Source organism: Camelina sativa, chromosome 2 (assembly GCF_000633955.1).
Source record: "Camelina sativa cultivar DH55 chromosome 2, Cs, whole genome shotgun sequence".
Lineage (NCBI taxonomy): Eukaryota > Viridiplantae > Streptophyta > Magnoliopsida > Brassicales > Brassicaceae > Camelina > Camelina sativa.
The window spans coordinates 17,280,758-17,304,706 of NC_025686.1; the positions used below are offsets into that span (position 1 = coordinate 17,280,758).

The 23,949-nt window shown below is 34.7% G+C and overlaps 4 protein-coding genes and 2 long non-coding RNA genes across 7 annotated transcripts in view; 3 read left to right on the forward strand and 3 right to left on the reverse strand.

The window, feature by feature from the left end:
- The window catches only part of LOC104727681 (TBC1 domain family member 15), a 6,260-nt gene extending 5,363 nt beyond the window's left edge, over positions 1 to 897 (forward strand). The window contains exon 15 of one of the 2 annotated variants that reach the window (XM_010446767.2): positions 470 to 897. In XM_010446767.2, coding sequence (XP_010445069.1) covers positions 470 to 794 — 325 coding nt within the window. In that variant the 3' untranslated portion in view covers positions 795 to 897. The remainder of the gene's footprint in view (positions 1 to 469) is intronic. The other variant, XM_010446771.2, reaches the window with a different exon arrangement.
- On the reverse strand, positions 987 to 2,080 carry LOC104727670 (transcription factor MYB82-like). The gene is made up of 3 exons (XM_010446759.2): positions 1,812 to 2,080; positions 1,575 to 1,704; positions 987 to 1,497 (listed from the first exon to the last, which is right to left on the reverse strand). Exons 1-3 carry the CDS (start codon positions 1,939 to 1,941, stop codon positions 1,143 to 1,145), a joined length of 615 nt encoding a protein of 204 aa, XP_010445061.1. The 5' UTR covers positions 1,942 to 2,080; the 3' UTR covers positions 987 to 1,142.
- On the reverse strand, positions 2,885 to 4,180 carry LOC104727696 (putative F-box protein At5g52610). The gene has a single exon (XM_010446782.1). It carries the CDS (start codon positions 4,153 to 4,155, stop codon positions 3,082 to 3,084), a length of 1,074 nt encoding a protein of 357 aa, XP_010445084.1. The 5' UTR covers positions 4,156 to 4,180; the 3' UTR covers positions 2,885 to 3,081.
- On the forward strand, positions 12,583 to 13,290 carry LOC104727707. Its single transcript, XR_758212.2, has 3 exons — positions 12,583 to 12,649; positions 12,749 to 12,830; positions 12,969 to 13,290. It is a non-coding gene; the product is annotated as an uncharacterized LOC104727707 (long non-coding RNA).
- LOC109126886 lies at positions 14,446 to 19,722 on the forward strand. Its single transcript, XM_019230781.1, has 5 exons — positions 14,446 to 16,036; positions 16,306 to 17,326; positions 17,511 to 17,592; positions 17,650 to 17,760; positions 17,857 to 19,722. The coding sequence occupies exons 1-5, from the start codon at positions 14,446 to 14,448 to the stop codon at positions 19,720 to 19,722; spliced, it is 4,671 nt and encodes a 1,556-aa protein (XP_019086326.1).
- Positions 20,737 to 23,040, reverse strand: LOC104727710. The gene is made up of 8 exons (XR_758213.2): positions 22,902 to 23,040; positions 22,654 to 22,787; positions 22,262 to 22,351; positions 22,097 to 22,183; positions 21,822 to 21,890; positions 21,636 to 21,743; positions 21,422 to 21,491; positions 20,737 to 21,233 (listed from the first exon to the last, which is right to left on the reverse strand). It is a non-coding gene; the product is annotated as an uncharacterized LOC104727710 (long non-coding RNA).

Consider the following 23,949-nt stretch of genomic DNA (forward strand, 5'->3'; position numbering starts at 1 on the left):
GAGTTACTCGATATCCCGCTTCATAATTACTTTAAGGAGAACGACTGCTTGAACTACTTCTTCTGTTTCCGCTGGATCCTGATTCAGTTCAAAAGGTTTGTTTCTTCTTTTCTGCCTCTTTCTTGTTATTGCTTAGATGTTCCACAACCTCGTTTTGGGCTGGAAAATAAAATCACTGTTACCCTATAAAAATTTGGGTGTCTGGAGTTTAACATTTATTGGTATTTCATTATTCGTCTGGAAATGGATATCGTTTGTGATCAGTTAACCATTTTACCTGTTCTGCAATACCCGCTCGAAACCCTTCCAATGTCTGAGATATCTACAGCAAGTGCACTGTCTAAAATAGCCAAAATACAGTTACATCACACTTTGAATGTGAATGCCCCAATATTATTTTCTTATTTTCAAGAAGAGATCTCGTAAGTTTTACTGTGTTGTATTTGATTCTGGTGACAATGTGTCTCAGGGAGTTTGAGTACGAGAAGACAATGGAGCTGTGGGAGGTGTTATGGACTCACTACCTCTCAGAACACCTTCACCTATATGTCTGTGTGGCGATCTTGAAGCGATGCCGCAGCAAGATAATGGGAGAACAGATGGATTTTGACACTCTCCTAAAGTTCATCAATGAGCTGTCTGGGCATATTGACCTTGATTCGACAATCAGAGATGCCGAAGCACTTTGCATATGTGCTGGTGAAAATGGCGCTGCAAGTATCCCTCCAGGAACCCCTCCTTCTTTGCCACTTGATGAGGTTATGTTATACCCTCTAGAAGATGATGTTTTGTAAGTATTACAATGTTCTTTTTTTCTTCAGGACATGTTACCACAATTTGGATTGAGTTTTACTAGTATACAATGATTAAGAGTCAATGGACATGTTTTTTCTTTTATTTTTTCCACTTGGTTGGTAGTCTGGTGAGTCTGGTCTAAAATAGTTAAGGTACAGGTATTGTGCTGCAGTTGATATAATAAAGGTAAGAAATAAGAATGGATCCTCAACGAATTAGGACTTGTAAATTATGATTAATTTCTTGCGTAGACTACGTCCCACAATGTAAAATTGTATAACTAAAAGCCATAATGATTCACAAAGTCTATGCAAGAATTTATCCCTCGAGATAAAGCAAGGAAAGTCCTAAAGCAAAGGAAAGAAATCGGTAAAGGCAAAACATGGGTCAAAGACAAGAGTGCTGTCTGGGTAGTGGGAGATGAGAGGCAGTGGAGATCCTACGCGGACGTCATAGTCAAAGCTGTTGGTCTCCTCCTCCATCCAGGTATTTCTCACGACACCGTTCTCTTCTCCTTCTCCTTCTCCATGGCTTCTTCTCACTTCTGTGGACATAACTGGCTTATCGGTGAAAGTACTGGCGCCGATTGATTCAGGTGCATTCTGTTTTCTGGAACTGGATTTCTTGTTTAAATGGGTATTCCAGTAGTTCTTGACTTCGTTGTCAGTGCGACCTGGAAGGCGACCGGCGATCAACGACCATCTGATATAAAAGAGTAAGAAGTTAGAATCGAGAAAGTTACGAGAAGGTGGGTGGATCAATGGTGAAAGAGGAAAGACCTGTTTCCAAGAAGCTTATGCATGCGGATAATGAGGTCTTGTTCTTGAGGTGACATGCTTCCTCTTTTGATATTTGGTCTTAGATAGTTCTTCCATCTCAACCTACAGCTTTTTCCTCCTCTCTTCAACCCTGAAAAAACATCAACGCAGAAACACAAATTCCTTAGTTTCCCAAAAGTCCCACCTTCTGTATTCGACCAAACGAACGAAACTCAATATGAAAATTTCGAATCGAACCGGATCTACGGGAAATGTCTGCCCAGTTTCCTTCTCCATGAGTCTCAACGTAGCGTTTTAAAATCATGTCTTCCTCAGGTTTCCACAAGCCTCTCTTCGTGTAAGACTTACCTTCTGTTTTCTGCTCCATATATGTTTTTGTATCTCTCTCTCTTTGCCTCCAGAGTTTTTAACAACTGAAACCTGTTTATTAATTATATGCGCATAAAGTTAGAGGTTTCCAACTTTAACTCTTACATGTGGGGACTATCTAGTAAAATTATTGAAGAGAAAAAGAGAACAGTGGTTGCACTTTTCCAACAGTAACTACTGTAAAATTCGTGCAAACTATAGCTGTAAAAGCTCTACTAGCTTGTTTTTATCCACAACATTGTCACAAATTATTGGCTTTTAAGGCAAACATATAAGCACGGGAGATCAGAGGTTGAAGATTGCCATCAACCTCGATACATGCGTTGGTCCATTTACATATACAATTGTGCGTTTACAGTTGTTGCATTTCAACAAATTCTATCTTGCTCAAAACGTGCAGTTTTCAAAATGTTGTGCCCAAATTTTTTATACAGAAGAGTCAAGACTAGAGCAAATATATATTTGAGTTCTCTATACATCTACGCTCTAGTTCTTAGTTTTCAAAGTTTAATATTCTGGAGAGAATTAATTTTACGCAATTTGGAAAATCACATTTAACAAAACAAAAAAAAAACGCTTCATATATACCACGATTTAGTCTCGTTAATGTAGCATATCGACATGTGAGACTGAATAAGAAGATATCTGTGATATTCGATTTGATCCTTTTTTATCCACTTGGATCCAATTGAAAAAAAAAAAAGATCGTATAATTGTTAAGTTTGCAGATCAAAGCAAATGATAAAAATTCAATATATGCCGAATGCTAAACAAATTACAAATACCAAAAATTGGATACTTCGGATACAGTTTGTTACTAGTAGGAGTTTTTTCTTTTTTCCCTGTCGTATCAAACAGCTATTAAAATAAAGCCTCTAGAGGTTTTACTCTTTTTATATATAAATTCGTGTCAAATATATGAAAAAGAAGCAAGACGAGAAAATTATCATATATTATTACATTAGAGGTCTTACAAAGGATTCATTAGGACAAGACTGACCAACATTTAAACAATATTTTGTTTTTAAACACTGACCAAACATTATTCAGAAAAAGAAAAAAAACTGAGCAAAATTAAACGAAAGAAGAATCCCTTCACTCATGTGATCATGTAACATCAAGATCACTCTTCTTGTTCTTATGACAATAACATAATACTTTCAACATAATCCGTGAAAGCAATCAAAGATGGTCCATATGTTGCGCATTTGAGTCCTCCTAACCAAACTTCCCTTGAACGTTTCTTCTCGATATCAACATAGATAAGATAAAGCTGAAAAAATCGATCACGTGCTGTAACTATAAGCTCACCACTACCAGCAACAAAACCCACCGCACCTAGCGACACAAGCTGATCATGCGAGCACATCTCTCGACTAATATTGATAGAAACCATAGACCATTCTTGTTTCCCGGACACATCTTCCAAAACCCATAAATCATACATGCTAATATTTCTTTTAGCAAGTAAAGCTAGTTTCCCTTGGTAGTTCACAAAGGTAGAGATACCAAAGAACGTAACATACATATTACTAGCATCGGTCGGTAATTCAATAAAATTACCAAACTTTTCGGTCGCCACGTAGAACCTCACTATTCTCGGTCCATGCGCCGTGTGAGCACCGTAATAAACAACTCCATTGATGCATATTCCGCTGGTTACGGGAGAATGACTATTCCCATCCTCGATCATTTTCCATGAACCTTGACCTCCCAATGTAAACACTTCCACTTTGTATGGACATACTAAACATTCTGTTGAGAAAAACAAGACCTTATATTGATAATTGATAGGATCATATCCCATATACCATGTCTTGAACGGTTTATCAAGACTAGATTGAGGGCCTTGGGGCAAAAGTTCGCCCTTTCCAAGGGCAGGATTGCATATCCACAATTGATCCATGTATGCGATACATATCAAGCCATTGACACAATAAGGCGAATAAGAGGTATTATCGATGCAACATATTGCATTGGTTACCGAAGAAGGTGGGGATGAAGAGATGAAATGCCAATGAGAAGATGTGAATAAATCAGGTAAACCAACCATGACACGTGGCTGACGAGTAGAGGATCGAGATTGGTATGCGCTAATGAAATGTCGACTGCGGATGATTGAAGCCCAAAGCTTGGATACACATAGAAATATTGCTAGAGATTTCACAGGCAATCTTGAGAGAATTTCGATCAAAAGGTCTTCAGAAAACATATTTGATGAACAAAGAGTTTAGTGTTTTTTTTTTTCTTCTGTTTGATAAGAAAATCTTGTATATCTCATCTACAAAATCATGATTATATCTAATATATATACTATAATATATATGCTATGCAGGGAATAAAATTTGCTTAATCATTAATGTAAGATTGACTTGACTTTCTTTTTCATAAAATTAAAATGTATGTTATTAATTTCGTATCTGAATGGTTAAGTCAATATATAGTTAAGAATTACGACTAGATTTTTCGAATAGATTTTCTTATCCAAAAAGTTAATTCAGTTGATAACGAGCAAATGGGCCATTGGTACTCACCAAATTTGGGCTTGAGTCGGGTCATCTCAAGGAGAGACGTATAATTTGTAATGCTATATATATAAAAAATAATTAAGTCAATACAATTAAGAATTGGGACTAGTTTTTTTCTTTACTTTTTTTTTTAATACTAAATTAGTTTTAATAGGGTATCTCATTTTCAATTTTGTTTATCACTCTTGTTAATTTATGACCAAGAATCCACTTCCACTCAACTCACTTACAATTATAACTCAAATGGACACAATATAACTTAGTCATAACCTTGCAAAGAATCTTGAAAGTCACTTGACAGGTATTTGCACCTCTAGTCACGCCTTGCCTCGGAGATCTTTCCCTTCATTAATTTCATACGAAGAAGCTTGCTACGATTTTGTACTTACGCGAGCTTATAGAAAACTAGTTTCAACGTGACAACTCACGGTAATCTATAATTAGTAGGATTAGATAAGACGAGTACAGACTTTTCTTAAATTGTGGCACTAATATCTGAATCCTATGTTTGCCAACCACGTAACCTGGCCTAAAATAATAAAGAATTGGCTATGCTAATTAGCGAGTCAGATCCAGGAAAAAAAAGCTGAAGATCTTGAGAGTGTCTTTCTGAATGATTAACTGCAACTCAAACCTCAAGCTTTCTCTGTGTGTTATCAAACTGCAACTCAAGCCACTAGTTATATAATTACAATCATTATCATCATTGTCACTGTCTTTCATGTAATTAATATCAAAGTAACTACTCGCTTATCATTACGAATCATGAGATAACGTGTGATAGAAGAATCAGAGTGAAAACTACTTATAGTGGACAATGATGGTGAAACCAGTATCTTATTGGTGGATACGGAATTATAACGCCGTGGACACAATATCACTTCCTTCATAACCCTGCAAAAGAGTCATGAAACTAATACTCCCTCCGTTTCAAAATATAGGATGTTTTAAGCAAAACACGCAGATTAAGAAATCTTTACTTTTAACAAGTTCAACCAATCAGAAACAAGACTGTATAATATAAAATACTAAACTAATCTAAAAGTTGCATTAAAATTTGAAAACATCATATATTATGAAACAACAAACTTCTCCGAAACATCTTATATTTTGAAACGGAGGGAGTATTAAACTTAGTCACTTGACAAAGTGATAATTCGCGGTTAAAATGTGATAAACAGAAAGCTTTCTCTAAAGAGAGTACTGTTAGTCTTCTAAGAAATATGAGATCGTTCATTTGTTGAAAAACTTCAATCTTTTTAAGCTAGAGATATAACTAGGAGTGGATAGATTGTCTAGTTCAACCAACAAGAGATAACCACCAAAACTCCACTATTTCAGAAGTTATATGGTCTGAAATAGAGTAGTCCCCAAATAAGTAACGTATAAATTTTGATTTAGCTCGATAATTTGAAACTAAACTAAATTTTTTTATCAAAGATGACAAGATAAGATATACCACGATTTGAGATGAAAACTCATCTAGGTAATCAAAGAACATCTTACGTGACGTCATACAACAACGCAGAAACAATCCAACATTTTTTTTTTTTTAATGTTACGTCTCTTTGGTTATATTGCTTACAAAAGGCATCCAATAATATGACCTGAAAATATAACGTGCAACTATAAAGAATCGGTTGATGAGTACACATTCATTAATTAGTTAGTAAACTTAGGTAAATGATAGATATGACTTTAGAACTTTAGAGAATGTCTTTCTATATCATAATTAACCTGTGTTGGCACTTTTAATTAATCACTAGAATTGGACCCGTGCTAGAGCACAGGTTGAAATTTCTTCTGTATATTTTGTAATTTTTATTTAAATTACTACATATATATGTGATTGTTTTATTCGTTTTAAAAGTCTTTTTCTTTTGGGATGAAACATTATGCCATGAAATCATGTTCTTAATATGCCTTATATGACTTATGAAATAATATCTATTTTGTAAAATAGTCTAGTAGATTTAGATTTTGATCCGTGGTATATTGCGGGTTAATTTATTTGTTAAAAAAATTAATTTTTGTTTGTTAATTTTATTTGATTTGTTTAGTTTTTAAAATTATATATTGTATTTTGATTGTTAATTCTATGACTTAACTCATAATATACCGCATATTAATTTTAGGACCAAATATGTAACATATGTTTGTCAAAATCATCTTGACCGGAAAAGCCTCTACCAAACAACATTATTCCAAACTTTAATTTAATCTAAGAAATCATATTTCTTAAAATTTCAACCCGTGCTCTAGCAAAAAATCATATTTCTTGGAATTTTTTCATATTATAGTGACATATTATTGACCCAGGCTATAACAAATCAAATTTGAGTGTTTATAATTTTAAATTTTTGATCTATCATATATATTTATAATATTCTCAAAAATATCAAATTTAATATTTTAAATACTTCAAATTAAATTATTTAAAAAGTTTATTATAATATATAAAATTATACTATTCAACAAAAGAAATATACGAAATTGAATTTAAATATTCAAACTTTTACTCGTTATACAGTCAAAATTTTAGTTGAATATATATATTTTTAAGAGATTAATATTATTAAAGCTTGAATATTTTATAGATTGAACAATTTATATTGGTTTTAATAGTATAACTTTGAATTATGACTTTATAGTATGATTTCAATGTTTGATAAATCAAAGTTCATGCCCATTCGTATTCAGAATCATTTTGGTCATTTTTTTTACAATATGACTTTGAATCTTTGCCTAGTTTTGTTAGGCAATGTGGTTGAGACATTTTATACATTTTTTTATTCATCAGTTGAGCGATATATGTCCGTTTAAAAAAATTTTAATTACATCATATGTAGAAAACATCATCAATTTTATTAACTAAATATATTATATAATAATTTAAAATAATTTAAATATAAAATCAAATCATATATATAAAAGTAGAGTTTTAGTCTCTCCTAATTGGTCCACTTGGCAATATAATTTTAACAAAAAAAAAATTATATTATAACACAAATTTAAAACATTTAATTTTCACATTTAACACACATAATATAAAACTGAAATCTTTATAGCTTCTCCCTATAAATTATGCATTAACTTTATTTCTCCACTAAGTTGTATTAATCAATTGTATTAAAACAAAATAATAAATTAAAATTGTAATTCTCATTTTCTAAATGTAATTTTTCATTATTTCTCTTCCTATAAATACTCATTATCTTATTCTCTTAGTCTATCACTCTTTCATTCTCTCATTTTCTTCAGACTTCCACTACTCTCAAATCTCTTTTTTGTTTTGTTTTGTTTTGTTTTGTATTTTTTTTGTTATTTTTGTTGTATGGGTTATAAAAACTCAAATCAAATATCATTGTAAAAGTTTAGGTTTTAGATTTTGTATGATATGTATATCTTATATATTTATTTTAATCTTTTAAAATGTTTATCTCCATTTTCTATTTTATATTAACATCTTATAAGTCATTATTTTCATACTTCCTTACAATATTCACCACACAATAAGATCATAAAGTTGAAATGATCCATATGTAATTATCTATTATGTCTCTGGTTATCTCACATATTCATGTATCATTTTAAATAATTTATAAAGATCAATATAATATTTAAAGATCAATATAATTATCCATTTATCCATTTATAAAGACTATTTTGTTTTGTGATCCAATTGTTAAATCTGCAGAGATCAATATAATATATATTTTTTTTTTATGATTTGAGGTTTTTGAAAACAAAAAGAACATAATTAAACAATTGGTTTTTTGTGTCTTTAATCAAAATTAAAAATTATCCAAAAAACAAAACATATTCAACTGGAACTTAAATATAAAAATAAAATATAATTTTAAAAATATCATTTCACTAAATTCTCTAAAGATGAAACCATTAGTATGAAATCTAGCACTATAAATTAAATTGATGAGAAAAAACCAAAAAAATATAAGTTATCCTTGGGATTTTAAAAATTATTGAGATTGAAGAATTCATATAATTTTATAAGAAAACTAATTTAGTTTGTCACTTAAAAAGTAATATTTTTTATTTTGAAATATTATGTGTAAGTGTTGAGTTTATATCAACAAACAACCAAATCATGTGAATTTTGATTCAGCCACTTGGTATTCCTTTTATTTTAGGTTATAAAAAATTAAAATATTTATTTATAATTAAAGACATGTAACTCCATTTAACTCAAATGTAACTCCTATCCAATAATTGTACATTAATTCATTCCTCCTACTAACTTATTATCTTTCAAGAGAAATTATTTTTGGTTAAATTTTAATATTTTTTATTTATTTTGGTTGGCTAAACTTATATTCATATTTTGGTTGGCTAAATTAATATATTTCTCATGTAAAATTATTGTTTATAATATATTTCTCATTTCTCATGTAATGGTTGGCTAAATTATTGTTTATAACTCAATTTAGCCAAAAAAATTATTGTTTATAATATATTCAACGAAAAATGGTTGGCTAAACTTATATTCAAGTTTAAAGCAATATATCATATATATAAAAGTAAGGCTTTGGTCTCTCCTTATTGGTTGATTTTCATTAAAGTTTTCTAATTTTATTTTATTTTTTTTATTTGCTTTCTAATTGCTTTAAACAATATTTAAGATCCAATAAACACAATACATTTAACTCACACATTAAAATAAAATTATAACTGAAAATAAAATAAATTATGCATTAATCATATTCTACCACTCAATTTTATTCAAACACAATAAATTACTATTGTAACTCCATAGTTCTAAATGTAACTTCCATCATTTCTTATCATATAAATAAGCATTCTCTCAATCTATCATTCTCTCATATTGACATTCTTTTACTATCTCATTTTCACATTCTCTCATTCTCTTCTACAATACCTCAAATCATTTTTCATTTTTTTTTGTTATTTTTGATTTCTTATTTTTGTTGTATGGGTTTTTAAAAAAAAAATGAAATATCATTGTAAATTGTTAATGCTAAATTTTAATTTTAGAGACTACATGATATATATTTTACATTGTTCTTATTTTAAAAGATTTATCTCCTTTATCTAATTTGGATTATTATCTTATAAGTAATCATTCTCTCTTCCTCTCCCACCAATATCAAATGTTGTTATATCTCATATGTGTTGTAAGAGTTTGATTCTATATTTTAATTTAGAAAGTATTATATATATATAGATATTACATTGTTCTATTTTTTAAAGATTCATCTCCATTATCTAATTTGGATTACCATCTTATAGTAAACATTCTCTCCTCCTCTCCTACCAATATCAAATGTTGTTATATCTCATATGTGTTGTAACTTGTAAGAGTTTGATTCTATATTTTAATGTAGAAAGTATTATATATATTTAACATTGTTTTCAATTTTTATTTTATTTATATAAAAAAATATTTCTTTTATATTTCTTGCCTTTCTAATCTATTCATATTTATTTTTTAAATTTGCATAGTTAAATTTAAATTCACATATGTTGGTTTTAACAAAACAATCAACTTTATTTGAGAATTAGATGTTCCTATTCATTTTTAAACGATCAATGTGTAACATATAAGCATTTTGTCTTGCAATCACAAGTTTCATTTCCATTGCTTAACTCCATGATTAAACTATAATATGTGTTGTCTTATTTGTAGAAATAACAACATACTTATTTAATTTATTTAAAAGAGCAGATGATTAAACGAAATAAACATTTCTCCAAATTTTATAATTCAATCAGTGAGTGTACTTATTACTTTGAAAAACTTTTACATTGAAGTTCATAAAATCATATAAGAAAACTAAAATACTATATCACTTCAAATTTGGAAGGAAACACTTGGTATTCCTTTTAAAAAAAGTCAAGACACATATAAAAATTTATTAATATTTAACTCACTTTAAAGACATTAAAGGTCATTTAACTCAAAAATAACTTCTATCCAATAATTTCATACATTCCTCCCACAAATAAAAAAATATATATATGTTCAAGATTGTATTTAAATATTACATAATTTTTTAGTTAGCTAAATTTATAGTCACATATATACAATATATATACATAATAATTTATATTACTTATTAACACCATATTTCACCCATTATTTGCTTAACTCAATATTGGTTTCAAAGCCAACTAAAGAAAAACAGAAACGATCTTGTTGATATTAGACCAAAACATGGGCATACAAACATAATCACTTACACGAAAGATATTTTAAAAAAAATAACTTATTATTGCAACATCACCGTATGAAGGGTTTACATAAGCAGTTAATTAGAAAATCTATAATACAATAAATGTATTGGAAACAATATCAGTCAATGATAAGATTGGATCCTCAAAAGCAAGAAACAACATCTTCATAATTCATAAAAAATAAACGCCATAATTATACACATCTGAACGAAATGGTATAAACATATAGTGTATAAATAAAAGTGACGGCCTAGCCCGTATATGCCTAATTAAAACGAAATAATACAAAAGAGAAAACGAAAAAGACCAAAAAAAAACAAGAAAGTGCCAACTACACCATAACCCATGCGTTGCGTGGGGAAGCACCTAGTAAAAGTGAAAGAAGAATCACATATATTTGTTTTAATTAGGTTGAAAGATTTCCTTATCTTTTAAATATTACATATAATTGATTTTATATGATACTATAATTAACTAAATGCATATTATCCCTAATTACCAAAAATCAAACTAACCTATATATTATGATACACCTAAATTGTGAATGTCATAAGTCTATAACCAAAAAATCATATATATACCTATTATATAGTCTACAAAAATAAGTCATGTACTTCCCAAATATTAAATAGGGGATGTATAACCAAGAAGACTGTAGGTAATGCCAATTCCACTTTGTTGAATCAACCTTAACAGATTATTTTGTTTTAACGTTTTATCATATAATCTCTTACGTTTGTCCAGTAATTATTTTTTTGAAACAAAAGCAACAAGACTGTTGTAATACATATATAGAGGTCTAAAAGAACATCTAAACCAACGTGCAACAGAATTAAAGCATCGACAAGAAACCTGGGAAAACATATATAATGACAAGCCAAAAAAAAAAAGATGAGCTAGCTAATCACAACCAATTAAACATGTAGATGGAAAAGTTACAGTTATATGAAAAGTAGCTAGATTCTATGTTCTAAGTTAATATTTTATACACTTGAGAAGTTGAGATCTTCTCCATAGTCTACAAAGGCGTGAACTCGACTAGTATCCTTTGACGCTCCCAACCTTGGGATTCTAACATAATTTACATATTTTGGCTCGCCCTTGGTACACGACTACACGTAATCGATTTATTGGTCAAAGTTTCAAATATGCAAAAACTCTATATAAGTTACATTCTTTATTTTGGACGCTCATGTACTGGATACGAAAGTGTTTAAACGTAGTTCAAATCGAAAGCTTTGAATTAAAAGATGTTAAAATTGTCGCATTTAAAGGTGAGTTTGCTAACCCTAAGTTTTGGTCATACCAAGCTTTATATAATAGAAAGATACTGTATTTATTTTTCTTCATTTTTTTTAATTTTTCTTACATATACAACCTTGTTAAATAATTTCTGGAAATTTAAGGAAAAATAAAATAATTTCCAAAAATTTACTAATGTATTTGTTCATTATTTTTTTACATAGATTTGTTTTTCTTACATGCATATATTACCTTGTTAAATTGGAAAATTACCTTGTCAAATAATTTCCAAAAATTTATTAATGTTCTATATTAAAGTAAAAAAATCTTAAAGAGATAAATGTATTATTTTTTTTTTTTGTCAAAGATATGTTATGATATGTAAAATATCTTAGAGAGATTCATTAAAGTAAAAAGTCTATGAATCCAATGTATAAATCTAATGTATATGGATTTCCGGAAATTCATTAAAGTAAAAAATCTTAGAGACATAAATGTATTATTTATTTTTTTGTCAAAGATATGTTATGATTTTGGGAAATTAAGACATAATTATTATTTTACAGCCATGTGTCTGGCTTTTATGGATTACTTCCACAAAAGAAAAAGAAAAAAGGAAGATCCATTCTTGAGTGCTATGTATATATATAGGTTCATTGGCATTCTTGTCCATCATCCTTCTCTTCTACTTCCAAGATTTCTAGCTTTTTTCTCAAAAAAATGGTGCGTTCGTTTTCTTAGTAAACCTATTGAACAAAATCTCTTTTTTTTTTTTGGTATAATGAATTTACTAAAGCTCTAATTTTATTTCATTGTTTGTAGTCGACGACAATTGTATTCAAGTATGCAGAGTGTCCCGAAAAAAAATGGAGGAAAGGATTCAAGTGTTTGGTTTGTTTCCCAGGTACACCTACACACACCCATCGATTATATTGGAACCACGTTTGTTGTTTATATAAATCGATTATTATACATACATAATTTTACTTAAGACTTGTGAATTTTAAACAATGTTAATGATTGTCACTTTTTCTATTGTTAGGAGTTGAAACTTCATGTTGTGATATCGTACCAAACCATTTTGCAGTGAAGGGACAAAATATTGATCAAGAACAACTATTGGAGAAATTGAACACGATCCTTGAAAATGTCGTAATCATTGATCATTCGGCATACCCTGCTGATCATTTTTTTGTGCCTTCTGAAGTCATGAACAAAAGTCCCGACTTTGTTGTAACTATTTAGACATATATATGGTTTTTTTTCGTATTATTCTATAATAAAAGTTTGGACTTTTGTGTAAGTCTTTAGACATATACTATATGGTGAAATTAAATTATATTATCCATTCTTAATTATACTAATCATTTTGCTCAAGAAGATTGATTTTTCCTTCTTTTCTTATATATATGCATCCAATATGGTCACTAGTGTTTGTTTTCTTGGTCGGTATATGTTTAGTTATGGAGTTATATACCTCAGAATGAGCTACTGAAAAGTTAAGTGCATCTAGGTGATATACATCCATATTGTTCTTGTTCCTCTATATATGGTATATACATGCTTGCGTAAACAAAAAGCTCATATAAAATTGAGAGAAGGCGAGTGGATATATAACTTATGATAATATCACTGTACATACACCATCCTTATTTCAAAAGGCGTATATATCTAGGGCCAATTTGCGTGATAACCAAAATAATAAATAAAATGAAGAATATAGCACATAATTTGAATAGATTAGGAGATTAGGATTAGGGGTAGGTAAAATTACAGTTTTAGTATTTTGATGGTAGTAATGGTAGAGGAGGATGCTGGTGGCCGGTAGCCGGAGGTTGCGGTGGTCGGTGGCCGGAAGTGGCGAAGGCTGGTGGTTGGAGGTTCCGGTGGCCGGCGGCCGGAGGTGGCGGCGGTGGCCAGCGGTCGAAGGGTACAGCGGCGGTGATAAGGATGGTGGTGGTGATGGTGGTGGAGGTGGAGAAGATAAAGATAAATTTGGTAATAGGTACATAATATACATAGAATATGATAGATATGTGGTTAGTATAGTTAGGTTTTGAATTAAAGTTTTTTTTGGTTATACATTGCAATTCCTCATTTATTTATAACTCTAAACCCGATCAATCTCAGTTGCATCTTCTTCATTTGTCAAACCTTCATCTTCTTCATATGTACAACAAACTACCAACAAAAACTCGCCCCAGAATCTGTACTCAACAGCAAGCTGGCTTGTTTTTTTTTATGAATGTAAAATTATATTCACAAAAAAAAACTATTTTACAAAAGATGCAACTTTTAGCCAAAGTTTAGTGGAAGAAATATAGAATTGAAAGGGAAAAGGACGATATTTGGGCTCATTCATTCACCTCTCATAGCTAAGCCAATTAAATAATGTCATGTTATTAAATTAGATAAAATTAAATAGATATTTTCAAAAATTATTAACAAAAAACAAAACGTATTAATTTAAGTAAATCTAAATCGACATTACAAACATCGTTGGGTACAGAAGAAAAAAAATGGGTGACGAGAGAGAAGTTAGGGTTTCGGAGGCTGCTGCACAGGATGCGATGATGGAGGATATTGGAGATAGGGGAAGGCCACCGGGGGATCCACCGGATGCTCCGAAGGTTTGGGTTGAGAAGGTGACTGGCACAGCTGGTGGGGGTCGGTTGTGTCCACATATGGTGCTGGATGATGAGTTTGTGGAATCAAGGTTGCAACTTGAGTTTCCGAATGGGCCTGGAGGAGAACCGGTTATTACTATTGGGAAGGAGGTCTTGGACGTGATGAAGGGCTTATGGAAGCAGTGTATGATTGTGAAGGTGCTAGGTAGGAACGTGGGGATTTCGGTCCTAAACCGGAAACTGAAAGAGTTGTGGAATCCGAAGGGGAGTTTGTATGTGATCGATCTGCCGAGGGGGTTTTTCATGGTCCGGTTCGAACGGGAGGAGGAGTATTTGGCGGCTCTGACGGGTGGTCCATGGAGAGTGTTTGGTAGTTATTTGTTGGTGCAGGCATGGTCCCCGGATTTTGACCCATTATGTGATAATATTGTGACGACGCCGGTGTGGATTCGGTTGTCAAACCTTCCGGTGCACTACTATCACCGTGCAATTCTGATGGGAATTGCACGAGGGATAGGGAACCCTATTCGGGTTGATCTTAACACGATGAATTTTGAAAGAGCTCGGTTTGCGCGTGTATGTGTGGCTGTGGATTTGTCTCAACCTCTGAAAGGGACAGTCCAAGTGAACGGTGAGCGTTATTATGTGTCTTATGAGGGTTTAACCAACATCTGTTCGAGTTGTGGAATCTATGGCCATCTTGTGCACCATTGTCCAACGAGGGAGGTAGTGCAACAACTGGAGATCGTTGCTCCGACTGTTCCGACAGCTGTGCGAGCCACACTCCCGGAGGAGAATGGATTTGTTGAAGTTCGGAGAAGTAGAAAGTCTGCGCCATCGCCAGCAACGGCGGTTGAGTCCTCGGTACGCAAAGGAGCGGAACCAAATCTTGGGCGAAATCTTCGGGATATCTCTGGTGCTAAAAATAAGGAAAATGTGGTGATTACGAATCAATTTGCCTTGTTGGAGGAAGATACGGGATCTGAAGATCCGAAGCGGAACGCGATATCATCGGAGGCTAATAAGGAAAATGTCGACCTCTTAAGTCAACAGAATAAAGGGAAGAGTGCGGTACAAGGTAATGGTCAAGGGGCTTTCAGTTTTGGGGCCAGTAATAATCGGGCCCAGAAGGCTTTTCAAAAGGAGGGAAGGGTCGGAGGTAGTAAAGGTGCTGATGTGAAGGGGCAAAGGCCCAAACAAGTTAAACAGATCAGGCCGACCTATGGGCTGATTTTCGGCCCAACGAAAGGGGATATGGAGCTATCGACTTCTTGGAAGCGTCAGAGAGGAGAACTCGATGTTTCTGGTAGGCCTGGGGGTATCTTTATACCGGAAAGACAACTAATTCAGGAGGTTCGACAGCAGGAGTTGAATCATGAGTCGAGGGGAAGTCATTCGATGGAGAAGGAGACGACTGCACTGGATCAGGCTGAGAGTGGTCTTTCGGCCACGGCGATGGAGACGGTCTCGGCGGTGCTTAACGGTGCGCCCCGGTGATTTTTATGCCTATATCTGATCTAATGATAAATTGCTTATTTTGGAATTGCCGGGGGGCAAATAAACCAAATTTTCGACGAGCCATTCGATACATGTTAAAGAAATTCAGGTCTGAGGTATTGGCCTTATTTGAAACGCATGCGAGTGGCGCTCAAGCGGAATGAATCTGTCGGGGTCTCGGATTCGACAATTCATATCGTGTTGATGCAAGTGGTCAAAGCGGGGGTATTTGGCTACTTTGGAAATCTGAGGCAGGGGAGGTTGAAATTGTGAAGACTGCTTCTCAGTTTATTCATGCTAGGATGAAGAAGGATGGGGAAACCATACACTTAATTGCTGTCTACGCTGCACCCACTGTCAGTAGGAGAAGTGGTCTCTGGGCAGAGCTAAAGGAGGAGGTGAGTGAAATTAACAGACCGGTGTTGATTGGTGGAGATTTTAACACCATTGTTCGTCTTGATGAAAGGTCGGGTGGCAGTGGCGGTCTTTCACAGGATTCTGTTTTGTTTGGTCAATGGATAAATGACCTCTCTCTGATAGACATGGGATTTCGGGGAGGACAATTCACCTGGAAGAGAGGCAGAGAGCAGAGAACTTTTGTTGCTAAAAGACTGGACCGAGTGTTATGTTGTGCGGAGGCAAGGCTCCGATGGCAAGAAGCGACGGTCACTCATCTTCCTTTCTTTTCTTCCGATCACGCGCCCTTATATGTCCAACTCTCACCGGAGGTGCGAGGGGATCCTAGGAGACGTCCGTTTCGTTTTGAAGCGGCATGGCTGCAACATGAAAGCTTCAAAGATTTGCTAGTGTCTTCATGGGATAATACGGTTTCCACACCACGAGCCTTGCAGACTATGAAGGAGAAGCTGAGGAAGTGGAATATAGAAGTGTTTGGGGATGTGCAGAGGAAAAAGGAGAAGCTAATGACAGACATTACGGACGTTCAGGCTCAGCTGGATATTCTACAAACAAATGCTTTGCTAACGAAAGAAGCAGGGTTGATTAAAGAGTTTGAAGTGGTTTTGGAACAGGAGGAGATGATTTGGTTCCAAAAATCAAGAGAAAAATTTATCGCCCTTGGAGACCGTAACACAAAGTATTTCCATACTTCTACTGTGGTACGCCGTCGACGAAACCGGATCGAAATGCTCAAAGGAGATGATGGAGCTTGGATATCCGATACTAAAGCATTGGAGGAGCTAGCCATTGCGTATTATAAAAGATTATACTCGATGGAGGATGTGGATCTGGTTGTGGGAAAGCTACCACAAGGGGGGTATGCGGAGATGTCTGAGTTGGACTTTGGCATACTAAATAAACCATTCACGGCGTTGGAGATAGAGGAGTCAATTCCGGAGCATGGGGAAGTTTAAGGCACCGGGACCTGATGGCTTTCAACCTGTCTTTTATCAGGAGTGTTGGGATGTTGTGGGAAGTTCAGTTTCCCAATTTGTGCTCAGGTTTTTCGAATCAGGGGAACTACCGGCGGATCTGAATGATGCACTATTGGTACTTATTGGGAAGGTTGCCAAGCCAGAAAGGGTGACTCAATTCAGACCTATAAGTCTATGTAATGTGCTGTTTAAATGCATCACAAAGGCGTTGGTGATGCGGTTAAAACGAGTCATATCTCTCTTGATTGGACCAGCTCAATCAAGCTTTATCCCGGGAAGACTGAGTACAGATAATATAGTGATTGTACAAGAAGCGGTGCACTCAATGAGGCGTAAGAAAGGAAGGAAGGGATGGATGCTACTTAAGCTGGACCTTGAAAAAGCTTATGATAGAATTAGATGGGATTTTTAGGAGGATACATTGCGAGCAGCATGTCTCCCAGATAAGTGGGTTGGTTGGATCATGCAGTGCGTTACAGGTCCTTCGATGACTCTACTTTGGAACGGGGAACAAACGGAAGCTTTCAAGCCAGAGAGAGGGATCCGGCAAGGAGATCCCTTGTCTCCATATTTGTTTGTTCTATGTATGGAGAGGTTGTGTCATTTAATCGATAGATCAGTGGGGATTAAAGATTGGAAACCGGTGTGTCTCTCCAGAGGTGGACCGCTCTTATCACATGTATTGTTTGCGGATGACTTAATCTTGTTTGCGGAAGCCTCAGTGAGCCAAATCAGAGTGATACGAGGTGTACTTGAAAGATTTTGTGCGGCTTCGGGTCAGAAGGTTAGTCTCGAAAAATCAAAGATTTTTTTCTCTGGGAATGTGAGTCGGGAGCATCGCCAGCAGATCAGTTCGGAGAGTGGAATACAGATGACCTGTGACCTTGGGAAGTATTTGGGGATGCCGATTCTTCATAAGAGAATCAATAAGAATACGTTTGGTGAAGTCTTGGAAAGAGCAAATTCTAGGTTAGCTGGTTGGAAAGGCCGCATCATGAGCTTGGCTGGCCGAATCACTCTAACTAAAGCTGTTCTCTCGTCCCTACCGGTCCATACAATGAGTACCATCTTGCTTCCCAAGTCTACCTTGAGTGCCCTGGACAAAATCTCAAGGAATTTCATTTGGAATAGCACGGCAGAAAAGAGGAAACAGCATCTAGTTTCCTGGAAACAGTTATGTCTACCAAAAGGGGAAGGAGGGATAGGTATTCGGGCTGCGGAACCCATGAATAAGGCGTTGGTTGCAAAAATTGGATGGAGGGTTCTCTTTGACGTATCGAGTCTCTGGGCTCGGGTTGTGAGAAGTAAGTACAAGATAGGTGATGCATCTTGGTTTATAGCAAAGAGCAGTTGGTCTTCAACCTGGAGAAGTGTTGGGGTAGGCTTAAGAGAAGTGGTGATCCCGGGTCTCGGTTGGGTCCTTGGGGATGGAGTTATGATCAAATTCTGGAAGGATAAGTGGATGGGGGATTTCTCTTTGTATGATAGGCGGATAGGAGATCCTCCAGTTGAACTCCAACAGGTTCGGATTCGGGATTTATGGCATGATGGTGTTGGTTGGGACTTCCCGCGTTTTGAACAATATCTTCCAGACTTCGTGTGCTTGAACCTCAGGTCAGTTATTGTTGATACTGATACGGGGTCTAAGGACAGAATCTCGTGGAAAGCTAGTTTGGATGGGCGATTCTCAGTGAAATCGGCATATGAAGCTCTGACTAGAAACACGGTTCCAAGACAGAATATGGACATTTTATACGGTATGGTTTGGCGTAGTGCGGTACCAGAAAGAGTAAGGGTTTTTCTTTGGATGGTGGTTAAGCAAGTTATTATGACAAATGTGGAAAGGCACAGACGGCACTTAAGTGATTCTGGGGTCTGCATAGTGTGCAAAGCAGGGGAGGAAACGATCATACATATTCTTCGAGATTGCCCTGCGATCTCAGGGGTCTGGATGCGGATTATACCACCTCGTCACCAATCTCTGTTCTTTCATCAAAGTTTATTAGAATGGGTGTTCACTAATTTGTCTAATAATCAGGAGTTGTTTGGAGTGCCATGGTCTACGCTGTTTGGTATGATCGTATGGTGGGGCTGGAAGTGGAGATGTGGTAACGTTTTCGGGGAAGTTGGTAAGTGTAGGGATCGAGTGCGGTTTGTGAAGGAGATCTCTCAGACAGTGCACAATGCACACTTGGTTACCAAAGGTGTATCTCGTGCGGTGGGTCGAGAAATAAGACTGATCTCGTGGCAGGCTCCGGATGTCGATGGGTCCGATTGAATACGGATGGGGCTTCAAGAGGGAATCCGGGAGCNGTGGCAGGCTCCGGATGTCGGATGGGTCCGATTGAATACGGATGGGGCTTCAAGAGGGAATCCGGGAGCGGCGGCAGCTGGTGGGGTGTTGAGGGACGCGGAAGGGAAATGGTTAGGCGGGTTTGCATTGAATATCGGTGTGTGCTCGGCGCCATTGGCAGAGCTTTGGGGAGTATACTACGGCCTGTGTTTAGCCTGGGATCACAGAATACCGCAGCTAGACCTTGTAGTAGACTTGGAGTTGGTGGTCGGATATTAAAGACAGGGATAAGTGAGACCCATCCCTTGTCTACCCTAGTACGCATNTAAACAATATGAAAACTGTAAGATTTAACTATGTATAATGCTTCTTCCTTCCCTGGAAAAACACAGACAACACAAAACAGATGATTAATTAGGGATTACATGCATTGAAACTAACCTCACTGGAGAATAAAAGTATTGTGTATTTGAATTTCCACCGGAAGTGCTCTAGCTTTCCAAATTATTAAATACACAAATCTAAACAGTTGGTATTAATTGCGAGAATGGACTTGGTGTACATACCCATCAATTGGNACGTTCCCTAGAAGAACTCGTGTGTAATTTTTTTAAGTTTTCGTAATAAATTTGGAAGGGGCTTTGTCCCCTCTCCCTTACCAAAAAAAAAGTAAATCTAAATCGACATGTAAGGGGTGTATTCAATGAGAGATTTTAGAGGATTTGGATTTTTATTAAAACTAGGTTGACACCCGCGCTACGCCGCAGGATTTTCTTTAAGAATTTTTAATTTAATAATACATATAAGTTGTAATATAAATCATATTGTTTAAAACTATAATTAAATCATATAGATATATATGCCTCTCATTTTTTGAAGAACAAGACATGAGGTGAACGCCTTATACTGAAATTCCATATACAAGCTTCATTTAATTTCTAGAGCATTTATTTGTTTGTTTTCTTGAAAGAAAATGTATAAAAATATTCTGTCTGCAAATAGATTTAAAAATAAATTCCATTTAAATTTCTTACATTAAAAACAGGATATTTAGAATAATAACAATAAACTTTTTATTATCTCACTGAGACATGGAATCAATAATCAAATAGATATGTTCCAGTGAAATGACAACAACTAAAATTTAGAAAAACATTAGGCATCAAGATGAAAGGGCTTACTTGGATATCTAGATTGTGGATGGGAAAAAAGAGTTCCAGTACCAGTCTGATCAGAAATTTAAAGAGATTCGAATACCACTGGACAAGGACGGTTAAGACTTGAATATTTGAGCCGTTTTCTCACTCTATTAGTTTTATTTGTGATCAAGTCAAATAAAGAATGATTATTTTCTCTAAATACTTAAATGATATATAATTCCAGCTAAGAAAGCTTAGTGGCTACGGTTCACCTCATCCCTCAATTGAAATTAACCCCAAATCCATAAACAATATGAAAACTGTAAGATTTAACTATGTATAATGCTTCTTCCTTCCCTGGAAAAACACAGACAACACAAAACAGATGATTAATTAGGGATTACATGCATTGAAACTAACCTCACTGGAGAATAAAAGTATTGTGTATTTGAATTTCCACCGGAAGTGCTCTAGCTTTCCAAATTATTAAATACACAAATCTAAACAGTTGGTATTAATTGCGAGAATGGACTTGGTGTACATACCCATCAATTGGTATTGTCGTTGCAGTCAACCTCACAAGATACAATGGATGTGCCATTGTAATCCAAAAATCTGCAGATAAAAGACAATGTAAGATATATCAAAATTCTCATAAAAAAGTATCCCTAGAGACCAGACATGCATATCGAAAGACAGATCGTATGTTAATTGGAGCATAATCGATAGTGTCAGAAGAGAAAAACACAAGTATAATACCGTTAGAGAAATGATAACGTCTTGAGTGTCAAGCCCAGCATTTTCGGCGAGTGTCTTGGGCACCACGAGAAGGGCGTTGGCAAAAGCTTCAACACCGAGTTGAGCACGCTGCAATTTGCCCACAATTAACGTTAGCAGCCGGGAAAAAACAAGAACTGGAGCAAAGGGAATTTACTTTATACTTACCCGTTGAACGGTTTTCTTGACTTCATTGATTAAGTGTTGTCTTGCTGCAACTTCAAAAGCTCCAGCTCCCTATGGAAAGAGACAGATGTCAATAAACCAGGCATATGCTTCTAGGTGAATACTATTAGTTGATAACTTTTTCCCTAGTTGGTATAAAACTCATTTTGCCTTTACTTTACATTTCAATTCACTTGATTTCACAATTTTTTTTCTGGATTTTCCATACTTTTTAGTAATCAGATGCTGAAAACAAGACAAAGCTAATCATAGCTTACCCTTTCTCGAGCAAGAAGATCCAATGACGGGGGATCAATACCCTTTTGATTTATGATAACAAAGCTGTTATCATTACCAGCACAAACCTGCATGAGAAATAGAACATGTAAATATCTGAAACAATACAGCATATGGCTAGGAGATAGTAGTGGTTTCAAACTCACCTTCTTCTTTCATCAACGGAACGTCTCTTAGCAGTAACCATGGCTTCCCTCTGTTCCTTATTCGAGTAGAAAAATCCTGCATCATTTTCACTGATATATACTAAGTTAGGCTACAAAAGCACAAATACATAGGACAGATCATCTAACTTCTAGTATCTCATACGTCTTCAACCAATCAACCAGAGATTTGAATATGTCAAACGATTAGTAGTGGTTATTGTTATCTTCATGACAATGATCCGAGCCTTATCTAATGATTGATTGCTTACAATGATCAATAAGAACCACAGGTGAAGAAGGAAGGTTTAATTCAATGAAATCCCCAATATAACACACTACAGAATCTTGATGAATCTAACAAATAAACAAATATCAGGCACAAGAAGTATTACCCAATATAACAGACTACAAAATCTTGATGAATCCAACAAAGACGACAAACAAATTGCAAAATCCAAGCACCAGAAGAAAGAAACCCGTCGTCTTCGATTTGGGGCAGAAGAAATTGAGTATAAACACATAGATTCTGGTAGATCAAAGAAAAACCCACAATTCAATAACAAATTTTTGCGTGTATGTGAACAGGTACATAGATAGGCAAGAGATATCATTGACAATCAGAGAAAGAGATAGCAAAGACCAAGTCCGAGTCAACGTGAAGGAGGCAGCTTCCGTCGTGAGCTCAAATCGGCGACGGAGAAGAAGAACAAATCGAAGAATAGAAAAAACAATAGAGAAAACGTTCTCTTTCAGACAAAACGACGACGAAGAAGAGAAAGACAAAAACACTCACACGTTCGCTTCTATTTTCTTTCGTCCACGTATGAGTTAATTTAGATGATGTGTATTATTGTTATAATTTGATTGGTTAGCTTTTTTTACTGATGTGTTAGCTTCTAGTTCAATACAGAAGCTGATGTGTCAACTGGATGTGTTAGCTTCTGGTTCAATACAGAAGCTGATGTGTCAACTGGAGAGAAACTCCCTTATACTTTTATAGTATTGATCACATGTTATTCAACTTGAGATTTTTAAATGTCTTCTCAAATCCTATGTTATTGAATTTGATATTTGGTAAAATCATTCAAAATCATTTACAATTTCATGTTATTCACTTAATAATTTTTAAAAGTCCTATCAAATTCCCTGTTATTCAAAAGTTAACAATTCTTTTTAAAATCCTCTTGATACTGATTTTGGGTGATTTTCTATTCATTTTCTAGTTGAAAATACCGATAAAACAATCCCACTACTATAGATGTGATTTTGATGGATTAAAAACAAAAAGAGGATAAAACATTGGAGCATACTCCTTCATCATCGGTCGTCGTCTGTTCATCAATCTCGAAACACAAAAAATCAATAGATTTTAGATTAGAACACATATTCAATTTTGAGAAAGATAACGGTTCCGATACAAGATTCTATCGTCTTTTGTTCTTATCCATTTCGTTTCTGCTCGTCTCCATGTTTCTTTGTTAGAGTTGTCTTCAATGTTTGGTCGGATGCTCGGAGATTCCATAGAATTATGACATTGCTCAGGCCTGAGTGAGAGAGGAGAACACTTGCTGGTTGCCATATAGTTTTTTCAAAGGCAAAGGAATCCAACAAAATAAATAAGAAAACAACAACAACATCATCATCATCGTTTAAGTCATAGGTGTTTTTTTCTGTCTTCCTTGTTTATT

Excerpts from the sequence above, each read along its gene's own strand:
- LOC104727670 (XM_010446759.2), bottom strand. The coding sequence starts at position 1,941 with ATGGAGCAGAAAACAGAAGGTAAGTCTTACACGAAGAGAGGCTTGTGG. Across the intron at positions 1,705-1,811 it reads AGACATTTCCCGTAGATCCG|GGTTGAAGAGAGGAGGAAAA; the intron begins GTTCGATTCGAA and ends ATGTTTTTTCAG. Across the intron at positions 1,498-1,574 it reads CATAAGCTTCTTGGAAACAG|ATGGTCGTTGATCGCCGGTC; the intron begins GTCTTTCCTCTT and ends CTTTTATATCAG.
- LOC104727696 (XM_010446782.1), bottom strand. The coding sequence starts at position 4,155 with ATGTTTTCTGAAGACCTTTTGATCGAAATTCTCTCAAGATTGCCTGTG.
- LOC109126886 (XM_019230781.1), top strand. The coding sequence starts at position 14,446 with ATGGGTGACGAGAGAGAAGTTAGGGTTTCGGAGGCTGCTGCACAGGAT. Across the intron at positions 17,327-17,510 it reads GGAAAGCTACCACAAGGGGG|GTTTTTCGAATCAGGGGAAC; the intron begins GTATGCGGAGAT and ends ATTTGTGCTCAG. Across the intron at positions 17,761-17,856 it reads TAGTGATTGTACAAGAAGCG|GAGGATACATTGCGAGCAGC; the intron begins GTGCACTCAATG and ends TGGGATTTTTAG.